General features: G+C 47.7%; 4 protein-coding genes across 6 annotated transcripts in view; all 4 read left to right on the forward strand.

The window, feature by feature from the left end:
• LOC310837659 (uncharacterized protein) overlaps positions 1 to 22,707 on the forward strand; it is a 179,472-nt gene that overhangs the window by 150,562 nt on the left and 6,203 nt on the right. The gene's annotated exons all lie outside the window — the stretch shown is intronic.
• The window catches only part of LOC310837834 (uncharacterized protein), a 299,721-nt gene that overhangs the window by 149,929 nt on the left and 127,085 nt on the right, over positions 1 to 22,707 (forward strand). The gene's annotated exons all lie outside the window — the stretch shown is intronic.
• Positions 1,796 to 10,740, forward strand: LOC310838370 (zinc finger protein 213-like). 2 transcript variants are annotated; one of them, XR_014560947.1, is made up of 7 exons: positions 1,796 to 1,933; positions 3,907 to 4,326; positions 5,421 to 5,535; positions 7,107 to 7,192; positions 7,989 to 8,115; positions 9,038 to 10,001; positions 10,185 to 10,740. XR_014560947.1 is itself a non-coding variant. In XM_083725584.1 (6 exons), exons 1-6 carry the CDS (start codon positions 1,811 to 1,813, stop codon positions 9,841 to 9,843), a joined length of 1,746 nt encoding a protein of 581 aa, XP_083581710.1. In that variant the 5' UTR covers positions 1,796 to 1,810; the 3' UTR covers positions 9,844 to 10,740. The 2 variants fall into 2 exon arrangements, 1 of the variants encoding a protein (XP_083581710.1); XM_083725584.1 differs by having other exon boundaries at positions 3,907 to 4,398; positions 5,424 to 5,535; positions 9,038 to 10,740.
• LOC310837425 (uncharacterized protein) lies at positions 12,329 to 19,283 on the forward strand. 2 transcript variants are annotated; one of them, XM_083724006.1, is made up of 6 exons: positions 12,329 to 12,598; positions 13,183 to 13,296; positions 14,022 to 14,148; positions 14,850 to 14,933; positions 16,576 to 16,662; positions 17,459 to 19,283. In XM_083724006.1, exons 1-6 carry the CDS (start codon positions 12,569 to 12,571, stop codon positions 19,018 to 19,020), a joined length of 2,004 nt encoding a protein of 667 aa, XP_083580132.1. In that variant the 5' UTR covers positions 12,329 to 12,568; the 3' UTR covers positions 19,021 to 19,283. The 2 variants fall into 2 exon arrangements, with proteins under 2 accessions (XP_083580132.1, XP_083580133.1); XM_083724007.1 differs by lacking the exon at positions 16,576 to 16,662.

A 22,707-nucleotide genomic window follows, 5' to 3' on the forward strand; every position in this document is an offset into this window, starting at 1 on the left:
GCTTGCTGTGGCTGTAGAGACCGATAAGGGAGACACATGTTTGGACTACTGCAATGCGCTCCACCTTTGAAGGTGACTTGGAAACTACAACTAATCCAGAATGTGGGAGCTAGACTGGTGACTGGGAGCGGACACCGAGACCATATAACACCGGTCCTGAAAGACCTAGTTTGGCTCCCAGTAGGTTTCTGATCACAATTCAAAGTCTTGGTGCTGACCTTTAAAGCCCTAAACGGCCTCAGCCCAGAATACCTGAAGGAGCATCTCCACCCCCATCACTCAGCAGTGCTGAGTGTCCAGTGCTGAGGGCCTTCTGGCAGTTCCCTCACTGCAAGAAGCAAAGTTACATGGAACCAGGCAGAGGGCCTTCTCGGTAGTGGTGCCTGCCCTGTGGAACACCCTCCCATCAGATGTCAAGGAGATAAGCAACTATCTGACTTTCGGAAGACATCTGAAGGCAGTCCTGTTTAGGGAAGTTTTTAATGTTTGATGTTTTATCGTGTTTTAAATAGTCTGTGGGGAGCCACTAAACCACTGAGCCTAGGGCTTGCCGATTGGAAGGTCGGCAGTTCGAATCCCCGCAATGGGATGAGCTCCCGTTTTCTAGTCCCACTCCTGCCAACCTAGCCATTTGAAAGCACGTCAAAGTGCAAGTAGATAAATAGGTACTGCTCCGGCGGGAAGCTAAACGGAATTTCCGTGTGCTGCTTTGGTTTCGCCAGAAGTGGCTTAGTCATGCTGGCCACATGACCCAGAAGCTGTACGCCGTCTCCCTCGGCCAATAAAGCGAGATGAACGCTGCAACCCCAGAGTCGGCCACGACTGGACCTAATGGTCAGGGGTCCCTTTACCTTTACCTGTGCCTTTACCTTTGGAAGCCTCCCAGAGTGGGTAGGGAAACCCAGCCAGATGGGCGCGGTAAAAATTATTATTATTATTACTGTATTGTTATTGGGTGGGGTGGATGAGACATGAAACGAGTTGACCTCGCCTTCCATGGAGCAGAGGAGATTTGGAAAAGCTTCACAAAAGGGCAACCAAAATATGATCATGATGGTGATAAAATTTGTACCCACCCCAACAGACTGGGGTGTCTTCTAAAAGTCAGATCTTTTGTTTTTTTCCTTGACACCTGATGGGCGAGGGGCACATCATGGCCCTTCTGGTCCCCCACTCAGCTCTCACCAGGGATGTCAACTTGAATAAAATATGGGGGGGGGAGAGACTTACGTGAACCCCCCCACAACTGATCACATGATATGGTGCACACCATTTGAATGGCAAAGCCCATCAGCTTGGGGGGAGGGCTGGCCCCCTCAAATATTTCACGGGGGGGGGGGACGGAACCTCCCCAGGAGTTGGCTCCACTGGCTCGCACCTTCGGCTCCTAGAAACGGCCAGAAGCAGCCACATCTTAGGAAATGGGCCGGCTAAACCAGGTGAGGGTGGCCGATGTGTCTCAAACCCTCAGTGAGTTAGGGGCTTCCCGTGCATGAGAAGTCGGGCTCTAGCAACCCAGAAATTTTGCTTGTTTTTCTGTGACCCCCTTCTGGATTTTGGGGGGTGGGAGTCCATGTTCCCAAATGGAGCAGCACTCCAAGCACAGGAGCATTGAAGGCCGTTTGCACCCACATTTCCCCCTCTGCGCGGCTTCCGGGAGCATAACGGTGCGTAAAGGCGAAAACAACAACCCTGTGGAGCAGGCAGCCTGTCTTGAAGAGGGAGGGTTGCAATGCAATGCAAAGCCCCACCTTCCTCGAAACCTCGCCAATCCCCACGGCGACTCCTGGCGGCCTTTAAAAAAACAATAATGCAGAGAGACAGAGAGAGACTGGCTAGTTTTGCATTCCTAGAAAGGCCCCTGTCTGCGGGTCGGGGAGCCACTTCCTCCTCCAGTTTTGGGACGGTGGAGGGAGGAGGTTTTTGCAGAGAGGTAAGGAGATGTGATGTGGGGGGGGGGGTGGGGGGTGCACGCATGCAATTGCATTCATGCATTTGGCGTGGGGGCGAGCCACGGATGCACAGAACGCAATAAGGTTCCCAGGATTCCCTTCCTGCTAAAAGTTTGGGGAGGGGGGCAAGACTGAGCAAAGGCCCAGCTATGTGCGGGGCAGGGGGAGAGCCGCTGCCAGTCGGGGGGGGGGGGAGGCGGGAGGACTGTCGTGGTCAGGAGCTAGCAGTTTGTCCTCCCCTCCCCGTGTAACTGGTATTTAAATATTTTTTATTTTATGGTTCTGGGGTTTTGCATGCAGTTGGCCCACAGAAGCCCCTGAAAGGCTCTTGATGCTCCCAGAGAGCGGGGGGGGGGGGGAGTGTGGAGAGGGCAGGAGGATCCCACCACCATCCAAACTCCACTCCCCAGGTGTTGGTTTCCTAGGGAACGCAATTCCCCGTCATTCTGTGGCTCCTCTGGGAATGCACAGAGTTCCTGGACCCTGCGTGCGTTTTGACACAGTCTGGTCTGGTCAGATCTCAGGGACCTGGCTTTAAAACTGTTCTCAATATTGTGCTTTAATGTTGTAACCTGCCCCAGGACCTTAGAATGAAGAGATGGTGATGATGATGATAAAAATTATTATTCATACCCTGCCCATCTGGCCGGGTTTCCCCAGCCACTCTGGGCAGCTCCCAACAAAATATTAAAAACATGATAGAGCATCAAACATTGAAAACTTCCCTAAACAGGGTTGCCTTTAGATGTCTTCTAAAAGTCAGATAGTTGTTTATTTCCTTGACAGGAGGGTGTTCCACAGGGCAGGCGCCACCACCAAGAAGGCCCTCTGCCTGGTTCCCTGCAACCTCACTTCTTGCTGGACTTCTTGCTCAGTGTCCAGGCAGAGTGATGGGGGTGGAGATGCTCCTTCAGGTATCCTGGGCCGAGGCCGTTTAGGGCTTTAAAGGTCAGCACCAACATTTTTAATTGTGCTCGGAAACGTTCAAGCATCCATCTGTCTCGAGTGCGCCTCTGGGAGTGAAGTCCAACTGTGGCATTAGCGGCACCGAGAGAAGTGACCTCTCTGGGCACACAGATCCGAGTTCTCTTTCTCCCGGCATCTGTGGCCAGAAAGGGTTGATGGGAAGGCCTGTTGTGTCAAGTTGCAGCTCAGTGTCTACAGCACCTGCTTTGCATGCAGGAGAAGGTTCCAGTCCGGGTTCATTCCCCAGGCAAGGCCGGGAATATCCCCTGGAACCCTGAAGAGCTGTTGCTGCCAGCCAGTGTAGGCATTACTGAGCCAGATGGTGCAATGGTCTGACTCAGTAGAAGGCAGCTTCCTCTGTCCCTAAGTCAGTGGCAGGAATCAAATGCAGAGCGAAGGGAGGGAAATACAGTTATTGCACTCATTGAGGGTTCTTAGCGCACTGAGTCAGCTTCCGAGTTACAAAGCGTTCCTCATATGGATGAATATTTTTAATATATACGTATACACTGAAGAAAACACACCTGGTGAGAAGAGGTAAAGGTACCCCTGACCATTAGGTCCAGTCGCGGACGACTCTGGGTTGTGGCGCTCATCTCGCTCTATTGGCCGAGGGAGCCAGCGTTTGTCCGCAGACAGCTTCCGGGTCATGTGGCCAGCATGACTAAGCCGCTTCTGGCGAACCAGAGCAGCGCACAGAAATGCCGTTTACTTTCCCGCCAGAGCGGTACCTATTTATCTACTTGCACTTTGACGTGCTTTCAAACTGCTAGGTTGGCAGGAGCTGGGACTGAGCAACGGGAGGTCATGGGGATTCGAACCGCCGACCTTCCGATCGGCAAGCTCTAGGCTCAGTGGTTTACACCACAGCGCCACCCGTGTCCCTGTGGTGAGAAGAGAGTGATAGGTAAATGGGAAGGGAATGGTGCAAAATCACCTGGTCAGTGGCCTTCCTTGATTCTTGGGGGGTTTGTTTTCTTTCCTGTAGGAGAAGCTCAGATTGGCAGCAGGAAATGCCCTTGTGGAACTGAGACATTGCCTCTCCTTCAGTTCCACAATGGAAGTGTCCAGCCGGGCAGGGGAGCAAGCAGAAAAAGACCCTCACCCCATGCAGGCTGGATGCAGTGGGAGATGCTGGGAAGGGACTGTGCAGAAGATCCTGGATAAGGCAGATACCAGCTCAGATCTTTGGCGCCAGCGGTTCAGGGAATTCTGCTACCAGGAGGCTGAGGGGCCCCGAGAGGTTTGCAGCCGACTCTACAGTCTTTGCCGCCAGTGGCTGAAGCCGGGAAGGCTCACCAAGGCCCAGATGCTGGACCTGGTGGTCCTGGAGCAGTTTCTGGCTGTCCTCCCCCCGGAGATGGAGAACTGGGTCAGGGAGTGCGGAGCGGAGACCAGCTCCCAGGCGGTGGCCCTGGCAGAAGGCTTCCTCCTGAGCCAGGTGGAGGGGAAGAAGCAGGGAGAGGAGAAACAGGTGAGAGTATTTTCATTCAAATAGTTTAGAGAGTTAGAAAATGCATGCAAGAAGATTATATTCCAACATGCCCAGCTGAATGATGGGGATGGAGAGACTCCTTCATAGTTTAGCTTCATACTGCATGACAAAGTCCTTCGTTTCATCTGTCCTGAATCTTCCAACATTCAGTTTCCTGGGGTGTCCACGACTTCTAGTGTTATGAGAGAGGGAGAAATAAATGTTCCCTTCCCATTTTAAAGCCCTATACAGCCAAGGACCCTCGTACCTACGGGACTGCCTCTCCTGGTATGTCCCACGGAGGACCTTACAGTCTTCAAACAAAAACATCTTGGAGGTCCCGGGCCACAGGGAGGTTAGGCTGGCCACAACCAGAGCCAGGGCTTTTTCAGCCGTGGCCCCGATCTGGTGGAACGCTCAGTCCCAAGAGACTAGGGCCCTGCAGGACTTGACATCTTTCCGCAGGGCCTGCAAGACAGATGGAGATCAGCCTCCTTTCACAAGTGGGAGTAGAGCTGATATTTATTTACTTTGGATGTGTAATAATATCTCCTAGGCATTAATGTATGTTTTGTGTCTTGCTAAGTCCTGACCACTTGCGAAAGGTCACTAGTCAACTTACTTGTTCCCTTGTGCCTTAATTCTCTGCTTAGTTTCTATTTTTCTTATCAAAACACAACAAATTTGGTGAAAACTACTGCTTTCTCTTCTCCCTCTCCAGGCGATGTGCCATTAAACACGTTTAGCTTATAGCAGGGGTAGGTGGCGCTAATTCAGGACTGCATTGGCGGGTCTTTGGCTAGTCTCACATTGCAGGTGGACTTTGCTCCAGTAGCCTTTAGAGCTGTGGCTCAAGAGTCAGTTTATCTGACGCTGCTGAGAACTTAAAGGTTATCCGTGTCTTATGTAACGAGACACCGGTGCAATCTTGAAATACCCAGCACTTGTAAAAGTTTCTTTCTCGTCCCTTTGCAAACCTCACATTCTTTGCCTAACTCCTCTTTCCCTTTTTCCACCTGCTGTTTTAGGAGGTGGGAGAGTCCAAACTGGTCCCCAAGACCAAGAAGGCTCCCCTGTATCCCACACAGAGGCCGTGGCTCACGTGGGTTGTGGAAGAGGGTGATGGAGACGCCTCCCCCCCAGGTAAGGATTATTTTTTTTTTATAAAATAATATTTATTGGAGTTTCAAAAAATTACAGAAATAAAGAAAAGAAAAAGAAAAGCAAAAAATACATAATACAGAAAAAATAAAAACAGTTAAAAACAAGTCCATCTTTCCATGTCTTATCTTTCATTTGCTTATTTCCTTGACCTCCTCACACCTCCCTTTTTTGTCTTCTAATTCAATTAGTTATTTCAGCAAATCCTTTCCATCTTTTTTTTTCTTACTAATTTATCTTAATATATTGTAACTTTACATTCTGACCTGTTGACAATCCATTTTTACTTAATCCTTTATAACATTACAGCTAAAACCATATAACTTCATTCCAGCATCCTTCTAACATTCCTTAATTTTACAATGTTTCTGTAGACCCCCCAGGTAAGGATTAATAGGGATCAATTTCGGCCTGATCTGTCCCTTGATGGTGCTAGCCACTGCCGGGTCCTCCCCTTTTTCCAGCTTGTGATAGACATTTGGGATGGATAAATGAGAGCACCTCTTCATGTAGCACACATTTGTTGTTTTTTTGATAATAATTTTTACTAGTTCTCATTTACAACAATCCAATCCAATAACAGCCTCATTATAACAATGCCAAATTATAATACAATTAAAAATACCAATCATTGAGATGCCAAATTATACAATTTAGGTGGCCCTCTGCATGCTAGAATTAATGGTTTGAAGTTTCCCTTTCTGTCTGTGTTCCAAAGCCTTATAAATTTCATTCACGCTCCATTCCAGGTAAAGGTAAAGGGACCCCTGACCATTAGGTCCAGTCATGACTGACTCTGGGGTGGCGGCACTCATCTCGCTTTATTGGCCGAGGGAGCCGGCGTACAGCTTCCAGGTCATTTGTCTGCAGGCAGCTTCCGGGTCATGTGGCCAGCATGACTAAGCTGCTTCTGGAGAACCAGAGCAGCGCACGGAAACGCCGTTTACCTTCCCGCCGGAGCGGTACCTATTTATCTACTTGCACTTTGACATGCTTTCGAACTGCTAGGTTGGCAGGAGCAGGGACCGAGCAACGGGAGCTCACCCCGAGGCGGGGATTCGAACCGCCGACCTTCTGATCGGCAAGTCCTAGGCTCTGTGGTTTAGACCACAGCGTACCAACCCCTTATATCGCACCTGCAGTTTTAACGACTTCCATTCGTTCTGACGCATTGAATAATTTCTGCACCTACAGATGAAGCATTCAAACTCCCTCCTTCCTGTGTGCCTGTAATATTTCTTACCATCCTCGTAATTTATTATGTGTATCTTTTGTCAATTGTTGTTGTTCTCCTGCATGCCTTGGGTAGGGCTGGTGTCCCATTGCTGTTTCAGAAAATCTCCATTGTTTTACAGCTACAAAAGTCACACTGTCCCAATAAGTTTCCACTTTTCCCCATCTTTCTCTCAGCCTGGGAGGGGGAGCAAGCTGTCAAACTTCAAATAACTCAGTAATGAGCCTTATCAACTTCCTGGCAACTTCTTGAATGAGCCCAGGTAGCTAACGGGATCAGATGTCTGCAGAACCTGTCTGCTTTTTATTCTTCCTCTCAGGTGGTGAAATGGTATTGGAGCCTCATTCTGGTTCTTCCCTTCTTTGGGATAGAGCTGAAGCAGTTGATGTGCAGTCCATGGATCAGGTACGAGAAGAATTGCTTTCAGGGACACATTCATAGAAAGTCCAAACCCATGCAATGCAGGAATCACAGCCAAATAACCCCTGACCGATGGCAGAGATTGGCCGAGGGGGGTGGCAGCAAAGGCTGGGCATCCTTTGTGCTGCTTTCAGAGACTGTCTACTTGGAAGTTTTTTGAATGCACCTTAGATCTTACAGGGGAAATTTTAGGTACCTCCACCTTTTTTAACTTCATTGCTGGATTCTTAACATTGCCCATGGGAAGAAAATATTTTCATAGAATCACAGAGTTGGAAGAGACCACAAGGGCCATCGAGTCCAACCCCCTGCCAAGCAGGACACACCATCAGAGCACTCCTGACATATGGTTGTCAAGCCTCTGCTTAAAGACCTCCAAAGAAGGAGACTCCACCACACTCCTTGGCAGCAAATTCCACTGTCGAACAGCTCTTACTGTCAGGAAGTTCATCCTAATGTTTAGGTGGAATCTTCTTTCTTGTAGTTTGGAACCATTGCTCCGTGTCCGCTTCTCTGGAGCAGCAGAAAACAACCTTTCTCCCTCCTCTATGTGACATCCTTTTATATATTTGAACATGGCTATCATATCACCCCTTAACCTCCTCTTCTCCAGGCTAAACATGCCCAGCTCCCTTAGCCGTTCCTCATAAGGCATCGTTTCCAGGCCTTTGACCATTTTGGTTGCCCTCCTCTGGACCCGTTCCAGTTTGTCAGTATCCTTTTTGAACTGTGGTGCCCAGAACTGGACACAGTACTCCAGTACTTCCTTTTCTCCTTCCAGGGTGTGGTGATATTTGAAGAGGTGGCCGTGCATTTCACAGAGGAGGAGTGGGCTCTGCTGGATCCAGACCAAAAATGTCTGCATAGGGAGGTCATGGAGGAGAATTATGGGAATCTGGTCTCCTTGAGTAAGCAACCCTCTTTGCCTTCTGCACATCTTATGGCCTAGACTGTAAGCTTAGTTGCTAATACAGTGGTACCTTGGTTCTCAAACTTAATCCGTTCTGGAAGTCTGTTCCAAAACCAAAGCATTCCAAAACCAAGGCATGCTTTCCCATAGAAAGTAATGCAAAATGGATTAATCTGTTCCAGACTTTTTAAAACAACCCCTAAAACAGCAATTTAATTTTACTATCTAACAAGACCATTGATCCATAAAATAAAAGCAATAAACAATGTATTGCAGTCACACAATCAGTCAATCAGTAGCTGAACTGGGTTCCACACAGTCCCAAAAACAAAAGAGCCACAAAAACCAAAACGCAAAATAAATAGCAAAAACAGACAGACCTTAGCGTAACACTCAAAAAGGAGCACGTTCGGCTTCCGAAAAAAGTTCGCAAACAGGAACACTTATTTCTGGGTTTGCAGTGTTTGAGTTCCAAGTTGTTTGAGTACCAAGGCATTTGAGAACCAAGGTACCACTGTACGGAGTGAGGGCCTGCCTGCACTTTACACTACAAGCACTGGCGGAGGAAGAGGAGTGCGGGGGGAGCGTAGTGCCCCCGGCAGCGTGATCCTGGTGAGGTGCCATCGCGGCTGCCTCCCTGCCCATGCTGGGCGCCACACCCCGCAGGCGGCACACCACGCCCCCAGGACATGCGCCACGCCCCGTGGGTGGCATGCCACACCCCCGGGACACGCATCAGCCCTGCTCCTACCTGTTTTCCGCCCCCCCAGTGCTGGAGCATGAAGTATTGTACCACTTTAAACAGTAAAAGCTTCTTGAAAACCAACACCTTACTGTTTAATGAATACCACAGTTAGTAGGGTTTCTTTCCTGATTTGAAAGATCCATTTCTTACCAGTTTTCCCTTTCTGTTCCTCCAGGGGGTGGGAGAGGAAACAGAGAAGCGTGTGAGCAGCAGAGCAGGAAAACTGAAACAAAGAGGAAGCTTGTTGATTTCCAGAGCTGTGATTGCTCAGAAATCCGAGTGCATGAAGAGCGTTGCCAAGCAAGCAAAAGGAATAATATTCCGCTACGTGAAGATGGCGCAACTGGCAAAGCGGGCGTTAGAGCACATCAGAGAATCCACACAGGGGAGAAACTGTATAGATGTGCCGAGTGTGGAAAGAGTTTCACCGAGAGCACAAGCCTAGTGAGACACCACAGGATCCACACGGCGGAGAAACCATATGTGTGTGCGGAGTGCGGCAAGAGCTTCACTCTGAGCACAAGCCTGAGAAGGCACTACAGGATCCACACCGGGGAGAAGCCGTACACGTGCTCGGAGTGCGGAAAGCGCTTCAGCCAACGAACGAACCTGATCTCCCACCAGAGGACCCACACCGGCGAGAAGCCCTACCAATGCTCCGAGTGCGGCAAGAGCTTCAGTACGAACATAAGCTTGACGTCGCACCAGAGAATCCACACTGGGGAGAAGCCGTACACGTGCCTGGAGTGCGGAAGGAGCTTCGCCGAGAGCACAACCCGCACAAGACACCAGAGAATCCACACGGGCGAGAAGCCGTATCGGTGCTCCGAGTGCGGAAAGAGCTTCAGCGTTACTGCGAGCCTCGTGAGGCACTACCGGATCCATACCGGAGAAAAGCCGTACAAATGCTTGGTGTGCGGAACGAGATTCAGCCACATGAACACCCTTACCTCACACCAGCGAACTCACATGGGGAAATAAAAATCGTATTGGAATCATGGAATCTTATATTTGTGTGTTCTACTGACGGAAGGTACTCTTAAGATAAAATTTAATTGGGCCACAAATCTCTTGCTGGAAGGAAAAGAATATGGCGGCTGTGATAAGAACGCTGCAGAGATTCTGTGATTTGGAATGGAGTACAGTCATACTTCGGGTTGAAGTAACTTCGAGTTGAGCATTTTCAGGTTGTGCTCTGTGACGTCCCGTTAGTAGCAGAGTGCGTTACTTCTGGGTTTCGCCACTGGCGCATGCGCAGATGCTCAAAATGATGTCACGTGCACGCGCAGACACAGCTTGCATTCGCTTCAGGATGCGAACAGGGCTCCGGAATGGACCCCGTTCGCACCCAGAGGTACCACTGTATTAAATCTTCAGCACGTTCGAAAACTGTCCACCTTTTCCAAGGCTGAGGGGGCAATGGCGAAGATCTGCGACATGTTTTACCAGTGAGACATAATGGTTTCTAGCAGGCTGTCACCTGTTCCGAGACATCGAAGCAAGGGATGGAGAGATAAGACCTCTGAGAAGCTTCGATATTCAGTTCTGCCCAAAGGCACGATGGGAGAAAGCAACATCTGAGAAGTGAAAGAGACAATATCATATATGGAGAGAAGGAATCTCCATGGACATAAGTTTTCACACGCGTGGCAGAATAAAGATAATAGTTTGAGTTCCTCACTTGAAGCTTTATAAATTTATATAATGTAACATCATGAATGGAAATAATTAATTATGTAGCTGTTGATTGAGGGATTGTTATTATAACTGAAATCTAACTGACATTAATGAAGGTCACGGAACGCAGCGATATAAGATCGGAAATGCACCCAAACCACCACGCAGGGAGCCACTTTAATTAAAATGTATTAATTGGAAGTTGATTGGCACTTTGATAATTGGAAAACTAATTTTAAATATATATATATTGGATTGAGGTCCATTTGAAGACCAGCACATTTGGGTGGTTGGCAGAGTTCAGTGGGAAAGGATTTCCGAAGCTGTGGGGACCTCCGTAAAATGGCCCTGTCCCTCAATTCCACTAATGTGATATTTCTTAACCCAAGCTAGTACGGTAACAGCTTCAAGCAAATCCCAGTCCACCTCTTCAGGCCTTCGTCTTTCTCCTTGGTGAACACTCCCTAGCCCAGGGGTCAGCAAACTTACCGCGCCTTGGGCCGGTGTCTCCAGCGCTGATCGTGTGGCGGGCCAGAGGGTGGGGGAGTGTGTGCTCATATGTGTGCGTGCACCCTATCTCCGGCGCACTTCTGGGGTTGGAGGAGCACCAGAAATAGCTTGTGCACACATGTACGGGCCTCCTCCGCCCCGGATGTGCACCGGAAATAACACTTGTGCATGTGCAAATAACACGTGCGCATGTGCACAAGCTATTTTCGGTGCTCCTCCGACCCGGAAGTGGGCAATGGCGCGACGCAGCGCTGGTAAGAGTGGGCGGTGGCAGCGGGTGGTGGTGGTCGCCGCGGGCCGGATACACGAGTCCTTCGGGCCTTATCTGGCCCATGGACCTTATGCGAAAAGCACAAATCAACAGCATTTCAAAAACCATTGCCAAAACTTTCAGGAACGATCCCAGCAGAAAGTAAGTAAACAGTCACCAAAAGCCCAACCCCCAACACCATGCAGTTGCCTGCATGACTCTAAGGGGGAAGAAAAGGCTAAGGCGTAAACCTTACACAAATCCAGACTGGAGCCCCTAAGACGGTTCAGATGTCTCCTTCCAGGCAACTCCTGACTCCAAGCTGGTGCCAAACGTCTTGCTCGGCTTTCCTTTGTTTGGGCAAAAATACAGGACAGGGCGGGATGGTTGGAGGGCATTTTATTTTATTACAATTTATTTCAGCCTAACAGAACAGGTGGTGCTGTGGGTTAAGCCACAGAGCCTAGGGCTTGCCAATCGGAAGGTCAGCGGTTCGAATCCTCACAATGGGGTGAGCTCCCGTTGCTCGGTCCCTGCTCCTGCCAGCCTAGCAGTTCGAAAGCACGTCCAAGTACAAGTAGATAAATAGGTACCACTCTGGTGGGAAGGTAGACGGTGTTTCCATGCATTGCTCTGGTTCGCCAGAAGCGGCTTAGTCATGCTGGCCACAGGAAGCTGTACGCCGGCTCCCTCGGCCAATAAAGCGAGATGAGCGCCACAACCCCAGAGTCGGCTGTGACTGGACCTAATGGTCAGGGGTCCCTTTAGCCTAATTCCACCATGCAGTTGGTGCTGTTGTTTAAGCTTGCTCTGCAACTGGACCTAACGGTCAGGGGTCCCTTTACTTTGCCTTTAGCCTAATTCCAGACATATGGCAACCCTAAGTCCTATGTTGGGCGAAAGATTCCTTTCCAAATCTACAATTCTCTGATTCTCTGATTATTGAATTGCAGAGCTGGAAGGGACCCCAAGAGCCATCTACTCTAAACCCCTTCGGTGCAGCAATAAGAGAGATTAACTGATCGATTGCAGTTTGCAATGTATTAAGCGAGCTAAGCGCAAGGAAGAGCTCATCTGTCACTCAGCTTCCAGCTGTGCAAAGAACTGGACTCTGTTTCCTAGAGAGGCAGGATGTTGTAACAAAAGTGTGTGGGGGGGGTGTTGGAAGGGGTGGGCCGACAGACAGACAGGCAGGCAGACAATAGTGAAAGGCAGGGAGGGGCAAATAGGCTTGATCAAACTCCCTCGGAGAGGAGGAGGGAGGCTGAAATGCGGAGCGGACAGCGGATTAAGAAAGAGGTGCGGGACGGTGCAAGAGGGAAGGGGCAAGGATTTCCTTTGGGTGCAGGGAGGGGAGAAGCGGTAGTCCCCCCTCTCCATTTGCCCCCCCGAAACCTATAGAAGGGAGGGGGTGCTCTGATGCATTGCATGCAACCCGGGTTCAGAATCGCTCCCCCAACTGCTGCGTGGATTTTGCACCCCAGGAGCCTCGTCCCGCCCATCGCCAAGTAAAATTCATGGTGGGGGGGGGAGCAAAGATGCATAGGTCTGTGTGCAAAGGAGACCCCCCCCCCGAGGTTTAGGGACACCCCCTGCATGATTTCTATTGCACGATCCTATTAGAAGCCCCACCCCCAAATACGAGCTGGTAGTGGGTGGGGGGCTTGGTGCAGAGAAAGCAGCCTTGCTGGGACGGGGAGGGCAGAAGAGGAGGGGGGCAAGGTGCTCTTTCGCCCTGCCCGCCCGCCCCCCCCCCCAAAGAAGGAAAGGACAGAATTACCATCCCAATGCCCCCAAATTGAGCAATCGGGTCTCTTTCCAACTCTACCATCCTGTGATTTGGGTGTTCCTTTTCTGAAGCTTTTCCAAATCTTTGATGACAGGGCAGCCCTGAGAGTCTCAGAGGTGGCCAAGTTTTCAGCAGCATGGAATCCGTGGGACCTTCTCTTGCTTCTCGGGATGAAGTGGGAGGAGACCCTCAGGTGCAGCCCCCTCAGGTAAGGGAAGGAGAACTGGGATGCAGGAGGGAAGAGGCACATACCATTTTCAACAGTAGTCAAACATACCTTTACATCTTATTCAATTTTTTTTTACTTCTATCAGTCCTGTCTGGAAATTTTCCAGTCTAATCTCTCAGTATGCATTTCTTATCTTCCCTATTACAGTCCAAACTCATAACCAATATCTCTTATCTTTTTCTACTTGGTAACACTTCGTATATTTCTCCTTACAAAACGTCTTGTAGTCCTACTAGCATACTTTGTTGATTACAGTTGCTCTTCAAATAATTCATATACTTCTTCCAATCTTCTGTAAATCTCAGGTCCTGCAGGTTTTGAATCCTTCCTGTCATTTTGTCCAATTCTGTGTAGCCCATTAATTTCGTCTGCCATTCTTCTTTCGTCGGAATTTCTTCCTGCTTCCATTTCTGGGCTAACAATACTCTTGCCACTGTTGTTGCATATAAGAACAGTTTGACATCTTGTCTGTTAATGTCTTGGCCTATAATACCAAGTAAAAATGCTTCTGGGTTGGTTTTTTTGCTTCTTCTTCTTCTTCTTCTTCTTTGCTTCTGGGTTTTTTAAAGAATGTATATTTCAACATCCTTTTCATTTCATTATATATCATTTCCCAGAAGTTCTTTACTTTCTTACATTCCCACGGCACATTTCATGTTCTAGGATCTAGGAGAAGCTCTGTTTTTTTCTTCTTCTTCTTCCAGGCCCTCTTGACCTTCGAGGAGGTTGCTGTACGTTTCACGGAGGAGGAGTGGGCACTGCTGGATCCGGACCAGAGAGCTCTGCACAGGGAAGTCATGGAGGAGAATTATGAGATGGTGGCCTCTCTCGGTAAGAATTCTTTTCTGCCCCTTCTTGATTGATAGGTATCGTCGGTGTGAATCTGCTATTTTTGCCACTTAAACCTGCAGTGCAGTGATGCTGCGATGAAAATGGGCGTCTAGGCCATGTGTGCTGGATAAGAAAATAAGAGCCCTGCTTAGTAATAATAATAATAATAATAATATTACTAGATGCCTGTAGGAAAGCCACAAGCACAAGCAGAAAAACACACTGGCCCGTTCCTGCGGTTTCCAACAACTGGTATTCAAACACACACCTTCTTTATTACAGTCCAAAGACTGGTATATAGGGTAAACCTCTGTGATAGGGAAAACATTTAATCTAGCTTTGGTATATTGTCTGTGATAAGTAGGCACTGGCAAATTTGTAAGATATGAAGGAAATTGAAAACCATGCCCATACTGAAACGGTCCGCAGGTTACTTGTGACCGAGAGCGAAGATGGCTGCGTTCAATATTCCGCAGCCCACAGGTATTCAGAAACAATAGGCATGTGGGAGTTTGGTTTGATCCAGCCCAGCTCTTGTTTTAAAGAGGAGAGCTGGCCTGCAGGTTGAACCTCCCCTTCCATCTGGCCAGCTGTTTCCCCAAAGTTAAATGTCCGGCTTGGCTTTCAAATAACAGCTGCCTGGAGGAGACCTGAAGAGTTTAGTAGTCAAAAGTAACAGCCTTCCCTGTTTTCCTTGACAGAATCAGAGCTCAGTTCCAACTGGGGAGAAGGAAAATATCTGCTCATCCAAGACCTCAAAGAAGAGGAGGAAAGGACATTAGCAGGTTAGTCCTTAGGTGTGTCATTGGGCTCTTTGTGGAACTGACTAATTTATCTCCTGTTCCCAATGATCCTGATGATTTTGCCCCTATTACTCTATTTCACTTGGCACCTAATCATAGCTCAGTTGGCTAGAGTGCAGTGCTGATAATGCCAAGGTTGCAGGTTCAATCTCGATACGGGACAGCTGCATATTCCTGCATTGCAGGGGGTTGGGCTAGATGACCCTCGGGGTCCCCTTCCAACTCCATGATTCTGTGATTCTACGATCTCCAGCCTGGGTGCTTCAATATGACAGCAGGCCAGGAAGAAAGGCAGATTTCATGCTAGGGATCATTAGGAAAACAACCAAAAATAAAACTGGCAATATCACAGTGCCATTATATAGACCCATGGGGCAGCTGCATTGAGAGCACTGTGCCTCAAAAAGGATATTGTAGAGTTGGAAAAGGTTCAGAAAAAAGGCAGCCAAAACAATCAAACAATGAAGGCAGGGAAGGTCCTGTGTGAGTGTCTGGAGGTGGTTGGAGGATGGATGGCGGCTAACAGATCGAGGTTGAATCCTGACAAGACAGAAGTACTGTTTTTGGGGGACAGGAGGAGGGCAGGTGTGGAGGACTCCCTGGTCCTGAATGGGGTAACTGTGCCCCTGAAGGACCAGGTGCGCAGCCTGGGAGTCATTTTGGACTCACAGCTGTCCATGGAGGCGCAGGTCAAATCTGTCTACCAGCTCCATCTGGTGCGCAGGCTGAGACCCAACCTGCCCGCAGACTGTCTTGCCAGAGTGGTGCATGCTCTGGTTATCTCCCGCTTGGACTACTGCAATGCGCTGTACGTGGGGCTACCTTTGAAGGTGACCCGGAAACTACAACCAATCCAGAATGTGGCAGCTAGACTGGTGACTGGGAGCGGCCGCCGAGACCATATAACACCGGTCTTGAAAGACCTACATTGGCTCCCAGTACGTTTCCGAGCACAATTCAAAGTGCTGCTGTTGACCTTTAAAGCTCTAAACAGCCTCGGCCCAGTATACCTGAAGGAGCGTCTCCACCCCCATTGTTCTGCCCGAACGCTGAGGTCCGGCGCCGAGGGCCTTCTGGCGGTTCCCTTATTGCGAGAAGCAAAGCTACAGGGAGCCAGGCAGAGGGCCTTCTCGGTAGTGGCGCCTGCCCTGTGGAACGCCATCCCATCAGATGTCAAAGAGATAAACAACTACCTGACATTCAGAAGACATCTGAAGGCAGCCCTGTTCAGGGAAGTTTTTAATATGTAACGCTGTACTGTTTTTCGCACTCGATTGGGAGCCGCCCAGAGTGGCTGGGGAAACTCAGCCAGATGGGCGGGGTATAAATAATAAATTATTATTATTATTATTATCAAGGGGAAGAAAAGTTGCTTTATTCCCTTCCCAGATGTTTAGCTGTTCTCTCACCCCACTCTCTGATATGGGATTTCTGAACACTTTGTGCTCAAAAGTAACAGATCATGTCATTTTTTAGAATGTATTTTACTGGTTTTCCACAATAGTGAACACAAGCAAAACAAAACTTGTAATGCAGGTTTCCACTTTGTCAGTTACATCAAATAAAATTAAAGTAGATATGGAGGCATTTCCACACCAACCATGTCTTTTTCTCCCCCTGGAAGAACCAGACTTAATTTCCTGTTGGGAAGAAGGAGAAGATGAACTTATCCAGGACCCCAAAAAAGAAGTGGCAGAGGAGACATCATCAGGTAGCTGCTTAGTTGTGGAAATCGTTGTTAAAGATAGAAGAGCGAAGCACGTAGAAGGACAAGCCTTGCAGAAGCAGGGCCAGCATGGCTTCTGCAAGGGAGAGTCCTGTCTCACAATCCTGTTCGAGTTATTTGAGTATCAGCAAGCTTATAGATAGATTGCAGTGATCCCATTGACCTAGTGTGCTTCGGCTTTCTCTTTGTAAACTGCTTTGAGGGTCCCCCCCCCAAAAAAACAATCAAGCAGTGTATAAATTTAACAAAATAAGCAAGCTTTCAACAAATGGAAGAATCATGGAGATTTTCCTGGTGTAGCAAAGACACAGTGCAAAGATGAGCTTTTAATCACTGCATCTTGCTTGGGTTTAACTCACACAATTTCAACCAGCCTTTCACCAGCCACGTAGGGTTGAAATTGTGCAAGTTGTATTCACGTAAGATGCGACTGTATGGTACTTTATGGTACCCATTTGTCAAAGAAGTACCCTCCAAATTCTTCCAGCGCCTCGTTATTTCAAGCCTGGCTGCTAGCAAAAGTGGACATTATAGGGTTGTCCAATTATGGCTCTCATGTTGTGGGTTCTGATCCAGGGATCTCCTACCCACCAATCTCTGTTTTAGTGCTGCCACCCTCTCCAATGGCTCTTCAGCCTCTGTGTCTTGATGGCTACTGGACTCGGCGGGTCATGATAGGGATGTTGAAATAAAGGGAAGCAGCCAATTGCTTTTGATATGTTTTGAGACCCTTAGTTCCTGCCTTGCACTACTAACAGGATTTCTGCCCCTCTCCAAACAGGTGGGCAGGACAATGAGGATTCTGTACCTCCATCAGAAGCCATCAAGCCTGAAGTAAGAGGCTTACTTCACAAGGAAAGCCAGAGGAAGACTTGGAGGAAGACATCCATTGCTTTTCAGGGTGCAGATGTCCACAAACTCCACATCCCCCATGGAGATTGTAAAGGAAAGAGGAGGAGAACGTGCCCGGCATGTGGGAAAATATTCAAGTTTAAATCGGACTTAAATAAGCACTTCAGAACCCACACAGGGGAAAAGCCGTATACATGTAAGGAGTGCGGGAAAGGCTTTAGCAATAGCGGGAACCTTAAAAAGCACAAGCTCCTCCACACAGGGGAGAAACCATATAAGTGCATGGAGTGTGGAAGGAGTTTTACTCAGAGTGGTAGCCTGACGATACACTACCGAACTCACACGGGGGAAAAGCCCTATCAGTGCGCCGAGTGTGGAAAGTGCTTCAGAGTGAGTTCGAAGCTGACTTCGCACTACAGAACTCACACAGGGGAGCCATATAAATGTGCGGACTGCGGGAAGAGCTTCAGCACGAAAGGAAACCTTTGTAAACATCAGAGAATCCACACGGGGGAGAAGCCGTATAAATGCACCGACTGCGGGAAGAGTTTCAGCAATAAAGGAAACCTTTGTAAACATCAGAGAATCCACACAGGAGAGAAGCCATATATATGTACAGAATGCGGGAAGGACTTCAGTGACAGCACGAGCCTTACTTTCCATAAAAGAATCCACTCAGGGGAGAAGCCATTCAAATGTGTGGCGTGTGGGAAGAGCTTCAGGATGAGCTCTGGCCTTACCGCTCATCAGAGAACTCACACCGGAGAGAAACCGTATGCGTGTGTGGAATGTGGAAAGAGCTTCCGTGAGAGACCAAGCCTCGCTTACCACAGAAGGACTCACACAGGAGACAAGCCACATAAGTGCGCCGAGTGTGGAAAGAACTTTGCCGAAAGGTCAAGCCTGACTTTACACCAGAGGATTCACACGGGGGAGAAGCCGTACCCTTGTGTGGAGTGCGGAAAGAGCTTCCGGACCAAAGGAAACCTTTGTCAACATCAGAGAACGCACATAGCTGAGAAGTCCTATAAGTGCCGGAAGTGCGGAGAGGCCTTCAACGACAGTGCGAGCCTTACTTTTCACAAAAGCGTTCACTCGGGGGAGAAGCCGTTTCAGTGCGTTGAGTGCGGGAAGAGCTTCCGGGGCCACTCAAGACTTCTCTCCCATCAGAGAATCCACACAGGGGAGAAACCATATCCGTGCGTGGAGTGCGGGAAGAGCTTCCGTTGGCTCGAGGTTCTCACTGCTCACAAAAGAACCCACACGGGAGAGAAGCCGTATAAATGCATGGCATGTGGGGAGAGCTTCAGAAACAGAGGGAGCCTTTATAAGCATGAAGGAATCCACGGGAGGGAGAGACCACGTGCATCATCCTTCCCTGACACAACTGCGGATGCCACGGCGCCTGCAGAGACTTTCCATTGCGTGCCCACAAGGCTGTCCCCTCCCCAAGGCGCAATGTGCAACGTTTATATTCTCGTTTTCCCTTGACATTTCTAGGAGGGCTGGGAATCCGCCAGTGGCTGAGCCATTGAAGCTGGGGGGGAGGGGCGCAGAAGACAAGGGCGGAGGGGGTCCCTCTGCAGGGAAGCCTGGGCCCCAAACTCCCCTACATGGCAGGAAGAATTTTCAACTGCCGGTTTCGCCTGGGGCAGTCTTTTTAAAATCATTTTTATTGATTTTCCAATAAAAAACATCCAATTAATATAGCCAATCATAATACTCCAATTAAAATAAAAAACTAAAATAAAAAAGACCAAATTATAATTCAAATTACAATTATTAATTCTTCAGGGCTCCCCACGGTCTGGATCTCTAAAGCGTATCTCCACATCTCAGTCCTGCCTCTCCTCATCGTTCCATATTTTTCACGTCTTGGTTTTGATGCTTTATCATTCCTGTCCACGATTCTCAATCATGTCAAACATCATGTACTTTCATCCGTCGAATACAGCTTTGTCAGTATATATTTTTCCGACTGTCTTTTTATCAGCGCAGCTTCCTCCGGCTCCGTTCCGATCCGGGATGTTGTCCAAATCTGTTATCTGAAGTTTAATGGCGCAGCAACTCCCAATCATTAATTGTCCAAACCTTCCTTTTGAGCTTTATTGAACCAGTACCTTCCAAGTTAAGCAGACCTGTTTGCAATATTACAATGTAGATAAATGTATTCCACAAATATCAGTCATTTGGCAATCAATCAGCCTTTGGAGACCGCACTTTCCCCCCTCCGGGCCTGGGGCAGTCTTGAACTTGTCCGCATAGTCTATGGCATCCTGCCTGGATCTGCTCTTTCCATGGACCCAAGGAGTTGAAAGCAATTATTATTATCATGACTGCAGTTATTGAAGGATTGGAAGGGACCCCCAAAGGCCATATAGTCCAACCCTCTGAAATGCAGGAATCACAGCTAAAGATTCCCTGAAAGATTCCTAACTTTCATTTAAAAACCTTCAATGAAGGGCAGCCAAGGGAGATTATTCCCCTGTTGAATGACTCTTGCCATCAGAAAGTTATTCCTCATGTTTACTCGGAATCTCCTTTCCGGCAGGGTGGATAAAAAGCAATTTATTTTTTAAAAAAAATTAATAATAATCAGATTTTTTTATTAAAAAAAAAACTAAAATCAGATTTTTTAAAAATTTAAATTGGATTTTGAAAATAAAATGCTTTGGGACAAAAAATCTTTAGTTTTCTATTTCAGTTACATTATAGTCCAAAGGCTATTCACCAGGAAATAAGGATTTGTTGGGTTTTCCCCCCAATTTTTTTTATGGGTTTTCCAAATTTTTAACAAGCATAAAAAGGAAAAAAGAAAAAAAAACATTACAATATAAAAAACAAAGAAACATACAAACATTTATCCTAGCTATTATAATCATACTTTTATTACCAATATTAAATGACTTCCTCAAATCCCTCTAGCTGAGTAGGAAATAAGGATTTGTTTTAAGTTTTTCATGTGTGCTAAAACTCAGTCTAAGTTATTACAGGAATGACTTCCAATAAGGTACAGCAGGAAAGTTGCCCAAATATAAACAGTTATCTTATTAAACCTCACAATAATCTCATAATTATCTAGGTGTTTCTAATAGTGCAAACAAATCAGTAATTTTTGATATAGCTGTAAAAAGTACTCTGAAAATTTATTATTCCGAAAACAAAACCTGCATCTGGTTGTAAATATTAAGATTATACCAGCAAAAATGATTCTTTCTGTAAAAAAAAAACGATTGAAATCAAATCCACCCTGCTGTCTGGTAATTTGAATCCATTGGTTGAATGTGGAAAGGGCCACTTTGGAAGGATGTTTTTAAACTGGGGTTGTGTGGCCATGTGCCAGGGATTAGTTAGCTGTGATTCCTGCATTGCCAGACAGTTGGACTAGGTGACTCTTAGGGTCCCGTCCCCACCCCCAGAAAGCAAGGAGATGAACGGGCAACCTTTTCCGGAATATATTTGTACTGCGAGGAGATAAGTGATCTAACTTGGTCATCTCTTCCTGCCTCTGTTTACTTCCCTTCTCTATCTCTTCTTAAAGTTCTTTGATGCCTGAGAGCAGCCTTTAATGCAGGGGTAGGCAACCTAAGGCCCGTGGGCCGGATGCGGCCCAATCGCCTTCTCAATCCATGAGTAGAATGTGTCCTTTTATTTAAAATGCATCTCTGGGTTATTTGTGGGACATAGGAATTCGGTCATATTTTTTTTCAAAATTTAGTCCGGCCCACATGGTCTGAGGGACGGTGGACCGGCCCACGGCTGAAAAAGGTTGCTGACCCCTGCTTTAATGTATACAGTGGTGCCTCGCCAGACGAAATTAATCCGTTCCGCGAGTCTCTTCGTCTAGCGGTTTTTTCGTCTTGCGAAACAAGCCCATTGACGGCTTAGCGGATTAGCGCTATTAGCGGCTTTTAGCGGCTTAGCGGATAAGCAGATAAGCAGATAAGCGGCTTAGCGGCTTAGAAAAGGGGGGAGGGGGAAAACCCCGCAGGAACTCGCAAGACATTTCCGTGTTGCGAAGCAAGCCCATAGGAAATTCGTTTTGCGAAGCGCCTCCAAAACGGAAAACCCTTTCGTCTAGCGGGTTTTCCGACTTGCGAGGCGTTCGTCTTGCCAGGCACCACTGTAATCTGGTGGAAGGAAGAAGTGATAATGCAGGGTACCTTCTCTGATGTTAGACATTGTTTGGAGGGATGTGCAGAGGGGGCTGGCTGGTGAATAATCTGCTGTAGGCAGTTGGGCAAACCATATAGGCTAGCTATCAATACAGTGGTACCTCGGGCTACAGGCGCTTCAGGTTACAGACGCTTCAGGTTACAGACTCCGCTAACCCAGAAATAGTACCTTGGGTAAAGAACTTTGCTTCAGGATGAGAATAGAAATCGTGCTCCGGCGGCGTGGCAGCAGCAGGAGGTCCCATTATCTAAAGTGGTGTTTCAGGTTAAGAACAGCTTCAGGTTAAGAACGGACCTCCGGAACGAATTAAGCTCTTAACCAGAGGTACCACTGCAATCTGTAAATCAGACGGTTTTGAGGAAGCTCGTGTACGAACTCATGGCCAGAAGCTTGTGCAACCTGAGACCACCTGGGGAGGGTCACTTCGCCACTTTTTGAGGGCTCCCCAGTAGCAGATCGAAGTAATGTATATAATGCTTGCTGTTTAGAATAAAATCTTTAATCGTCTCACTCACTTGTGTTTGTATTGCTCCTGAATCTCATTAAAAGAACTACCTTGAATTTGGTAATAATAATAATATTTATTTATTTATTCATTCATACCCCGCCTATCTGGCTGGGTTTCCCCAGCCATTCTGGGTGGCTCCTAACCAAATATTAAAAAAAAACACAATACAGCATTAAACATTAAACAGGGCTGCCTTCGGATGTCTTTTAAAAGTAAGGTAGTTGCTTATTGCCTTGACATCTGATGGGAGGGCCTGTTTAACAGATTGTTGTATTTTAATATTTTTTTGGAAGCCGCCCAAAGTGGCTGGGGAAACCCAGCCAGATAGGCAGGGTATAAATAAATTATTATTATTATTATTATTATTATTCAAGAACTAAAGTATTTACCATTTACCAAGTTGAGGTATCCTGACAGACACATCTTCTGCTGTAGACTGCCCCCCTGTGATGTATGTATAATTTTTTTTGGGGGGTGGCTGTCTTGAGCTACAG

Source organism: Podarcis gaigeae (genome assembly GCF_964106915.1).
Source record: "Podarcis gaigeae genome assembly, chromosome: 2".
NCBI lineage: Eukaryota > Metazoa > Chordata > Lepidosauria > Squamata > Lacertidae > Podarcis > Podarcis gaigeae.

What these genes read in the sequence shown, in the direction of transcription:
- LOC310837425 (XM_083724006.1), top strand. Translation starts at nt 12,569, where the DNA reads ATGCGGAGCGGACAGCGGATTAAGAAAGAG. An exon ending in GACAGCGGATTAAGAAAGAG is followed by an intron (nt 12,599 to 13,182) that starts GTGCGGGACGGT and finishes CTTTGATGACAG; the next exon opens with GGCAGCCCTGAGAGTCTCAG. An exon ending in GGAGGAAAGGACATTAGCAG is followed by an intron (nt 14,934 to 16,575) that starts GTTAGTCCTTAG and finishes TCCCCCTGGAAG; the next exon opens with AACCAGACTTAATTTCCTGT.
- LOC310838370 (XM_083725584.1), top strand. Translation starts at nt 1,811, where the DNA reads ATGCAGAGAGACAGAGAGAGACTGGCTAGTTTTGCATTCCTAGAAAGG. An exon ending in GAGGAGGTTTTTGCAGAGAG is followed by an intron (nt 1,934 to 3,906) that starts GTAAGGAGATGT and finishes TCTTTCCTGTAG; the next exon opens with GAGAAGCTCAGATTGGCAGC. An exon ending in TGGGAATCTGGTCTCCTTGA is followed by an intron (nt 8,116 to 9,037) that starts GTAAGCAACCCT and finishes CTGTTCCTCCAG; the next exon opens with GGGGTGGGAGAGGAAACAGA.